The sequence below is a fragment of the Hakea prostrata genome, chromosome 5 (assembly GCF_041222555.1).
Source record: "Hakea prostrata isolate BN-2017 chromosome 5, UWA_Hpros_2, whole genome shotgun sequence".
Classification (NCBI taxonomy): domain Eukaryota; kingdom Viridiplantae; phylum Streptophyta; class Magnoliopsida; order Proteales; family Proteaceae; genus Hakea; species Hakea prostrata.
In genome coordinates, this window is record NC_142604.1 from 13,310,748 (window position 1) to 13,321,443 (window position 10,696).

Consider the following 10,696-nt stretch of genomic DNA (forward strand, 5'->3'; position numbering starts at 1 on the left):
CTTCACTACTGTTGGGTGGATTTCCATTACAAGTATTATGAATGCACTTGAGGAGGTGAATAGAATTGTAAGGGTCCATATACATATTTCCCTTGGCCATGTGGTTCTTTGGCATTGGTTAATGGTGGTTTTCATTGATTTACCTGGGCAGATTACAGCTCAATCGATGGGCTTTTCCTTCAAGATTGCCTTTATGTTTGCTTTGGTTGTCCTCTATCTCCATTGGACATTGAAGGGGAACCGAATTGGATTCATTGTTGCCATTCAATCACATGATTTTTCATCCTATGCAAGGTTAACTCATGCGACTAATAATCATTTTCATTTCAAAACAATCACAGACCAGCATTTCAACTTGGACAGTGTAAAGAATTGGGTGCTAGCAGTGATATGCAGCTCATTCAAAATAACAGAGCAATTTAAAGCAGGGAGTCTTGATCTATCAGAAGTAGCTGATGTTGCATTCATTGGAGCGTTTCCCTTCCACCTTCATTTGGTAGACCATATGGGCATGGACGTTGTGCTCTGGACTTCTGTGTTGATTCCAGAAGGGTGTTTCTTGCACTTGGAGGGCCATTTGGTAGATTCAATGTTCTCCCATACCAATCTATTGCGTCTGAATGTATTTCAAGGCATTGTACACTTTGAAGGGAAAATGATTGCAATGATAGCTGCACCATTTGACAGTAAAGAGAAGACGTTTGGAGGTCAGATTTGTGGCAATATGAAATTTGGAAGGATTGAAGGTATAATGTTAGCTGTCATCTCCTCACGTAATTACATGAAGATGATGAAGGGCATCAAGAAATCTGAAATGATGATACTCGATTCAACACACTCAGCATATGACCCTTATTTTGGAATCTATTATCATGTTGATCCGTGCCTTGGAGGGCTTGAATTGCCCTATGCTTGTACCTTGAGATACCTGGTTCCAGATTTTGTTTTTTCTATTGAAGTAGTGCATTTGCTGTCTGTGGGTGTGCACAAGAATGGTTGGGCTCCCAAAGGAATGAGACTTGTCTTGTACAAAAACCATGGAATTAGAAAGTACCCCTCTGTTGTTGTAATTGAATGGTATGTTGGGCCTTTTGTTTCTCCTACTGTTGCTAGATGCAGGCCTAGATGATTGATTACAAAGGCTCTTCTACTTGAAACCATTACTTTGGTTGGATTATCGTAGAGGATTTTTCCTTTAATGACATTCAAAGCAGCTTTCTTTCCAATGAATTGGGAGGGTGTTGCATCTAAACCTTGAGGACAAGGTTCTCATAAGGGGTCGGCAATGTTACGATCCTGGTTAATCCTACAAGTGGTATCAGAGCTAGGAGGTCTCTTGTTCAAATCCCCATGGTGCTATTTGGGGGGATTATTGGAGGATTTTAGGGTCTCGCCAGGGTTGTGCTAAGGTTCAATCGCCTTGGATTTGGGGGGAATTGTTGGGACCTTGCCAGGCTATGCTGAGGTTGCCCAAGGTCCTGTCCAGATCAAGGCTCGAAGCGGGGTAGTTGCTGACTACATTATAAGAAATATTAATAGTACCTGGTCCAGACTTTTGGAGCAACGGCAAGCGCTTGATCCTACAAGTGGTATCAAAGCTAGGAGGTCTCGTGTTCGAATCCCCATGGTGCTATTTAGGAGGATTATTGGAGGATTTAGGGCCTCGCCAGGGTTGTGTTGAGGTTCAGTTATCCAATAATCTCGCCTTGGATCTGGGGGGAATGATATTTCTCAGAATTGAAGACTGTTGTTGGTATTAAGGTGTCTTTTCGATGGCTTGTGGAGGAGCTATATAGTTCTGTTGTTATCCCTCCCTGTCTTGTATTTTTCTTCCAAGAGATCTTTAATTATTTCATATGATTTCTCATAGTTGATTGGACTCACACCTGAGTCTCGGAGAGTAGGTCCTTGGACCGAACTCCGTAATCAATCTTTGTGTCTCTTATTTGCATGCTTTGGTAAAATCTCGATCGAATCAACCACCCCTGCGATCAAAATTTGGTATCAAAGCTTCCGTTTCGGTGGTTTAGGTGATTCGGTGGAACCAGATTAGTGTTTTTTTTCTTATGAGTTTCATATTTATTTTGGTTCATATAATCTCATATGGCATATAGGTTAGATTGCTAATTCAAATTCGGTTATAAATTCTTCTGCTCCTGCTTCTGTTGTCTACAGATTGTTGTATTCGATTCTAATTTGGTTAACCCTATTTGATTCTGTAATTGATAACTTATGTATGGGATTGAATTATATTAGAATTAATTATTGATTTAATTTGGAATACAATGTGTTAGATATTGATACATGTTTGCATTATTTATTTGTTTTTTTTTTTTTATTAACCTGGCACTGTATTTAGTCTATATAGGCTGCATGTGTTAACAATTTTGTACAATTTAATGCTGCTGTAAATTGTATATGTTTACCTAACGGATTGTGGTTGATTAATTCTTGTAATTAATTTTTTAGAATTGTTCATATCAGTATTCTTGAATTATTTCTTGTATATACTGATCTGTGAGGCTTACCGGCTTAAAAGTGGAGTTTAGTAAGGGGTTGAGTCTACCTGTGGAGGGTTTTCCTCCCAATGTGGTTACCACTAGCTCTAGTAGAGCTGTAGGTCTAGGTGAAAACCCTAAGTACTTAGATTTGGGAGTTTCAATGGGGATTTTCAGGGTAGACATAGAAAAGTTTGATAGGACTGGGGATTTTGGAATATGGAATAAGAAGATAAGAGCTCTCATGGCCCAACAAAGACTCCTTAGGGCAATCATGATGCTTTCTTTGAAAGCATAGACCCTGTGTTGAGGACTGAGGTGATGGAGAATGCAATTGATTGCATTCTCTGGAACATCACTGATGGTGTCATTAGGTGCTTACATGAATAGGATAACTCCCCTATCAAAGTGTGAACAAAACTTGAACAGATTTATCAGAAAAAGAACTTGGGTCTCATTATTAGAATCTACATTAAAAATATAACCATTTGCAATCAACCATTGCTAACCACTGCTAACCACAAATGGACTTCTAACCTTGTATTTTCCATTGGTCCAAGTAATGGACCCAAATGCATCATTTTTTAATGGAGACGAAGAAGCCAATGAGAAGATAACCTGGTAGCTCAACTTCTTAGTTCCCTGCATGAATTGCAATTTGTCAGGAACTACCTTCACATCCATTCCTGGTGGTGTTATGATGCTTGCAACATAAGTTGTGTTCTCATCAGGACCAACATTTGTGACCTTTCTTGTCACTTTCTTGCTCTCTTTCTCACTGAGTTTGGAGATGGCAATTGATGGGTAGTTGAGATTGGAGATTAAATCTGCACTCGAATTCTTTGGGCAATCAAAACCATCAGGTATCATAGATGCAATAGTCTTGATTGTAGAAAGCTTGTACCCATAATTACACAAGAAGAGTAAGTAGTCTTCTGTATCAGTCTCATACACAAGCCCTGGTTGCAATGCTCCGGATGGGATCATCTCTCCTGCACCAAAATCGTAAGGTGTGCCCGCTAAGCCTGAATCCGTTATAATTGGTCCATTTGCGTTGTTTGACTGAGAAGCTTCGCACCAAGTTGTAGCAATGTCCAAGTCAGCAATAATTATAGCAAATTGATTTGTCCAAGTATTAGACTCAAAATTCTATAGATCCAAACCTGTTGTCATGATGGCAGATTTGATAGCAGAGGGATTCCATGTGGGGTTTTGAGACCTGATAGAGGCTGCAATGCCTGAGACATGTGGGCATGCCATGGAAGTCCCTGAGACAAGATTGAATTGGATTGGCTTTTGCCCTTCTGGGACTTTTGAAGTATCATTGTTTTTAATCCATGCTGCAAGAATGTTCACACCTGGTGCAGCTATATCTGGCTGCAAACAAATTTGAGTATCCAATTAGCCATCCTTTCCAGAACACTTTAGAGATAAGTGTGTGTGAGAGAGAAAGCTTGCCTTCATAATGTTTGGGATCACAGAAGGGCCTCGAGATGAAAAGTACGCAATAATTGGTGCAGGCTTATAGTTGGTCACAGTCACTGTTGATAGAATGGTTGCAACTGGGTTTCTAAATTAACCCAAAATGGCATCAATATGATAATCCATATAAACAAAATTGAAATTACGAAACACTTGATTTGTTCCATGTTCTACCTGGTTGAGTTAATGTAGGAGAGGATATCATCCAAGTCCTTGGAAGTGACAACAGTCATGGGGAAAGAAACCGAAATAACAGCTACGGATAGTTCTAAGTCATCTACCAGAAACTATTCCAAGCCCCCTAAGCTTTTTACTTCATCAATTTTATCTGTTTTGGAATATCCTCCATCTGAATTTTCACATAGGACAATCTTGCCCTTGACCTTAGTTCCATCCAATGCACTTGGGTTGCAGTTCCTGAAAAATTTTGGAGAGGGCGAAAAAGATATAACCTGGTGAGAAATGGAAAACTCGGAGAGTTGTAGAGGAAAGATGAGCGCAGATTTTAACTACCTCGAATCACCGTCTGTGCTTGATTTCGATTTCGCTGACAATCCATAGATGAAGGGATATGCGGGAGACTTTTGGAGGGTAGAAAAATTTATGCCTACACCCTATAAAAGTGAAGCAGAACATGACGCTAGGGTTCAACTAGAATTTGAAAACTTTGGTCCACTATAACTCTTCTTCTTGTTCTTCTTTGTTTCTTTTTTTCTTGGGGTCTGACTATAACTTTGTTTCACCTAACTAAATGGGGTCCAAATCAATGTCTGATCGGAAGCAAAGAATGCTTTATAACCACAAAAATAGGGAGCCCACAAGAGGCATACTAGGAATCCCATTTTAAATTCTTTTTATAATTTTTTTCATATGGGTTCTCCTAGTTTTGTGGTCATAAACACCCGTCAGGGAAGGTAATCTGGACTCAGCTAAATATAGTAAAAATCCTCTACGCCAAATCTGTTCGTCAGATCATCCTTTTATACTCACGTGAATGTAAGTTCCACATACACAACCTGACATGGATATATCAGACCACTTCATGTGAGTTGGAAGATGTCTGATAAGCAGACTCGGTAGAGAGTACCTAAACTATGGTAAATGAGGCTTAGGTACAGTGAGAGAATTTTGCAAGACATTTACCTTGATCACCTTGTTACTACCCAAGACGCAATCGGATTCAAATTTCCTATCAATAGTACTTGCAGCAACGGTCAGAATCCATGGAGCACCATTGACCACCGTTGATGAATCCGGCCCATCGTTCCCAGCTGAGCAAACCACTGTGATTCCTTTCTCCACTGCATGGAAAGCTCCAATTGCGATTGGATCGGAACTCAAATCCGGCTTCATAAATGATGATGCACCCAGCGACAGAGATAGCACGTCAACTCCGTCACGTATAGCATCATCATACCCCGCTAGGATTGAAGATCCACGACAGCCGTAGGATGCGCATACTTTGTAGACGGCTAGCCTCGAATTTGAGGACCCACCTATTGCTGTTCCCTCAGCTAGGCCATAATAAGATGCATTGGCAACTGAACTCCCAGCGGCCGTCGATGCCGTGTGGGTCCCATGCCCTACTGTATCTCTTGCCGATTGTGAATCATTGTAGTATCTTGCGCCTATAAGCTTCCTATCCCCTCAATTTTTGAACAGTTAGATTGGAACCAATAACGTTAGTATCAAAATCCACACTATGGTTACCTGTTGCAGTTAGAAGCTTTGAAGTCTTTGGCTTCCATGCATGTTCCCTTCCACCGGGTTGGAATCGGTCCCATATCCTTATCTTGGAAACTCTCCGACTCGGGCCATACTCCTGATTCATTGAGTTTAGGTTAATTGAAGTAATAAGCCGACCCAATAATCTTGTTAATCTAATGTACTAATCTGTAGATTAATGAACCTGTATCAAGGAGGCCTATGATGGTGTCGGACCCACTAGTAACCGAGTCAGAATCAGGAGTTGAATCTGTTACAAGACCGGTTTCATAATTTAAGAAATCCCATGATCGAGTGGTGTGGAGCTTTAAGATGGGATCCACGAATACTGAAACGACTCCGGGCTTTCCAGCAATTATGCGAGCTTGATCAGCCGTTAAACGGGCCGTGAATCCTGAGAATCCGTGTTTGTAACTATGAAGAAGTGATCCTTCTATGGCTTCCTTCCTGGTAAAAAGACAAACAGTTAAATTTATCTTGAAACATTCATGAATGTTTTGTGAGTAGAGAGCGGAGTAATTAATGAATAACCTTTTCAAAACCGAAGCTAGAAGTCGAGCTTGATCAACTGGTATTGAACCCCGAGAAGAAGAAGACGAAGAAGTAGCAGCTCCCATGTAAACGATATAGGTGTTGGTAGCTGTTCTTCCATCTGCGTTCACCCCAGATGAAAAGAGAAGAAAAATAAACAATGAAAAGAGTAGACAGCAGAAGGAAGCTGAGCCTTTTTCCATCTTTGCTACCTACTGATCTTCGATGTTCAGTGCTGTAAGTTTAAGCCTGTGAAGAATATTTATAGAAGTAAGCATTGCTTACGGTATTTCTCGAAGTGGTGGAAGCCCGGTGAATGGGTGATGGAGAGCAGTGAGTGACTATACATGGTGAGCGCATAGCTGGCCAGGCTGCTGGGTGGGTTCATGCACGAGCGCACTGTGCTTACCCACCACAGAGGCACTTGCAAAAGTGTACCCTCACTAACAGAGATAGTTTTGGAGATCTAGTGGGAGATGTTGACTTGAAACTAATGGTGATGGAATGACCTTTCACAGACCTCTGTAGGTTTCAGATAATGCAATTTATCAGAAAGGATAAGAAGGCATGAACCAGAAAATGAATTTCTATAGGCATCAGTGCGCTATGCACTTGTTCACCTAAGAACCAAATTGGAAGTAGTCTTCCATTACCACAAGTCAAGAATTCAGTTCATTTTAAGCCGTATAATTTGCCTATTTGTTTACTGGGAAAGGGATTGGTTTTCAAAATAAAATACTACCCTTAAACAGGATTTCCCCATTTGCTTGATGTTTATCTTGATTGGTTTTCCATTTTAGAATGATTTGAAAAATAACCGTTTGAACTTCTAAGAGAGAGAGAGAGGAGGATCTGACAATGGATTGACACTACTGAGAAGAAAGAAGAGGAAGAATTGGATGATTTCTTACCCGCACTGAAGTTCTTTGGGGTCATGGGGAGAACCGATTTAGGATTAATTGAGAACAGAATTCTGGTGATTGGAGGATTTGGAGCACATTTCTGGAAGATGGGATTTCGCTTTTAGCTGAAACTTCGAAACATTCCAATTTGGGTTTATGATCCAACAATTAATTTCGTTCACTCAAAGGAGCTAACAAGCACTTTGCCAACCTTATTTGTCAATTTCCAAATGAAGCAAATTGTAACATCGATCATCTGAAAGGTAATGCCATGACAACTTTTACAAGTATGTTTGTTATCTGGAGTTCAACAGTTGAAACCGAATACTAGGGTGTCGATCGATTGGATCAAACTGGTTTTGATGGGGATTGAATGGCATCTTAAGCACAAGTCACAGAGGAGGTAGAAGTAGTAAAGAGTTGAGAGAGCTCGGAGCAGCGCCGAAATTGGCCGAAAAATAGTTCCTTGAATATGTCATCAGATGAGAAATAAAGTAAGAAAATAATTTTTAGAGTCAAGAGCTCACATGGACTGTTCCTTGCTGGTGGCCGATCGAAAAAGCTTGGATCCTGTGCATTAAATGCACAAGATCGTCAAGCTGAAATTTCGCCGGAATCCGAATTTTGGAAAATTTCCATGCTGTTGAGATCGAATTTTGACCGAAATTCCAATCCCACCGTGTTGGCTTGTGGTCCGCCTTTATTGCGGGCCGCATCCTGGTTGTTTGGCACAACTATTGATAGATTTGTTGGTCTTATTGAATTCCTAAAATTGAAATAAATGGATGACAAATTAAGACTATTATTCCAAAATCATTATCATGGAAAAGCTTACCAGATTATCTATTTCCAGCTTTCTCTGAGGACCTGCTTCAACCATTACAACTAGATAAAAAAATTACATAGGAAGATGATCAAAGACAATTTTGGAAAGAAATAGTGAAGAAAAAGTAGTCATAAAGTGAATGTCCCAACTGCTTAATTGTGCAACCAGTAAAAGCTAAAATTAGTAAGCATTGCAGGAAAAACTAAACCCAAAAATCAGGTTAGTCAATACTTGACAACTATCTATCCATCATCTTGAAAGTAAAGGAATTAATCACACTTTTAAAAGCTCAATCAGATACATGAGATATTAATACTTTTACTAGAGGGAAAAAATCATCTGGAAGTGGGACTCATTAATACAGGCAAGTCTTTGGGAATATTAATTTATTAGAAATAATAATAAGCATGAAAATCTAAATTCATGCGATAAAACTGCGGAAGCGAGTATCTTTTCATATACCTCCTGCCATTGATCCTAGCTATTAGAGATTTTTGCAAATATAATAAAACAATGTAAAGGATTCTTCAGAACCCTAGCAACCCCAGAATAATAGTGTCTAATTTAATACATTTACTATGTTCAGGGACCCAATATATATACGTTGGCTCACATACATTTTTCCATAAAAAACATTAACTGCCAATACCATTGAGAACTTATTAAAAATTGGGATTATTGTAATTTATGAGAAGTAACCTTTCACAATAACCCATAACTAATGGTCACTTTATGACACTTAGTTATGGTTCAGTTTGTAAATTGTAATGTTCTCCCAATATTAGAATTATAACTTGTGAAATACTACATTCTCCCACTTGATCCTAATATTCACAATGTGGGTTATCATACCATGTTCACATTTCTACTCAATGGATCAAAAAACACACGAATCATGGCGACAAGTCTTCTTAGAATGAGTATTATATTCCATGTATTGCAATGCATTTTCCTTCCAATCTGCTCATTTAACTTAATGAATAAACCCAATGTTTATTCAAGATTCAACAATAATTGTTTATTCTCAAGTAATGAATGTGTACACCAAAATTCAGAATAACATCATAATGAATAAGAGTTTCATCAAAGATCATTCATACAGTAAAATCACATAAGGGAACCAAGTCCCATTTTAACTATATGATCCTTAAAATTCTTTGATGGCATGCATTTAGTTAAGGGATCAGCTATCATCAATTCAGTGTTGATGTGTTCAATGACCACTTTGTTTTTCTTAACATGTTTCATTATGGTTTACCAAAAAAAAAAAAAAAAACATGTTTCCTTATGGCTAAATACTTAATGTTGATGTGATTGCTCTAACTATTACTCTTATTATTCTTATCCAAGAAAATAGCAACTGAATTGTCACAAAATATCTTTAATGGCCTAGAGATAGAATCCAGAATTCTAAGTCCAGAAATGAAACTCTTCAACCATACACCATGCGATGTAGCCTAAAAACAAGAAATGAACTCATCCTCCATAGTCAAAGTCTTCTTGGCACTCCTCCATGATATGGCTCTATCGGCAAGCATTAAAAATATATCCTAATATCAATTTACGAGAATCAACACAACCAACGAAATTCGAATCACAGTAATTGACTACCTCCAGATTGTCAATCCATCTATACACAAGCATGTAATTTTAAGTACCTTGAAAGTACCTCATCATCTTCTTTGTAGCTTTCTAGTGGTCTATACCAGGGTTACTCTAATATCTTCCCAACCTTCCCATAGCAAAAGCAATGACAAGTCTAGTGCAAATCTAAGCATACATCTAGCTTCCAATTGTGGAGGCATATGGAGCTACACTGACAGGGCCAATGCTTGCATTAGGTTCACAAGACTAACCCTTGCATATTTCTAACTCAAAAATCCGAACACTGTATAGTAGGAGGCACAAGATCGCCACTACTACATCCGCTCTTTTTCCTTTAAAAAAATAATTAATACCAAATTTTGACAAGTTTTGTTAAATTTTAGCTACTCAATTTCAATAGTATTGACAATTATTGATAAATTTCAATAATTTTATGAGCGAATTGCACTGGCACCCCAAAATGGAGGCCTTAATTCACTAACACTCCACTTTATGTTTAAATAACACAGAGACCCAAAAATTAAATTTTCATTGAACACATTAATCCAATTTGTCACTGAAAATCGTTAAGTCATTGTTTATTATAGGGATTTTTTGGAATTGAAAGAAATTAAACAATGATTTAACATTATTTAGTGATAAATTGGACTGATGTGTCCAATGAAAATCCAATTTTGGGTCTCTATGTTTTTTAAGCATAAAGTCGAGTGCCAATGCTTTAATGCCTCCATTTTGGGGTGTCGGGTGCAATTTGCTCTAATTTTATTGGTTTCCGTAAGTCTTGATCAATTTGTTGCTTATTTATATTTTTGTTTTTCGGTAATTTTACTTAGATCAACTACCTTTGATAATACAACATGGTATGATAGCTGATGGTATGATAGCTGATTATACGAAAGAATGCCACCTGATCAACTTATAAATTTAAACTTTATGTATTTATTTTTACTCAATGAGTAAAAGAAAACTCATTATATGTCAAGTTTTAGTTAGAAAATATTTGTCCAACGCTTCAACAAAGCATAAATCTTTATCTTTTGATCATTAGGAGCAAAATTTTCAAATTTTGGTCTCAAGTTCATATTAGTTAGGTAATTTTAAAAGATGTATTGTCTCATATCAATTGT

General features: G+C 38.2%; 1 protein-coding gene across 1 annotated transcript; it reads right to left on the reverse strand.

Moving 5' to 3' along the window:
• Positions 1-2,917: 2,917 nt before the first annotated feature.
• LOC149015269 (CO(2)-response secreted protease-like) lies at positions 2,918-6,487 on the reverse strand. Its single transcript, XM_089155397.1, is given in 9 exon segments — positions 2,918-3,568; positions 3,662-3,875; positions 3,957-4,068; positions 4,155-4,397; positions 4,494-4,594; positions 5,124-5,619; positions 5,691-5,802; positions 5,890-6,152; positions 6,237-6,487. Coding segments are annotated over 9 exon segments (2,310 nt in total). The 5' UTR covers positions 6,440-6,487; the 3' UTR covers positions 2,918-3,002.
• Between the last annotated feature and the right edge of the window lie 4,209 nt (positions 6,488-10,696).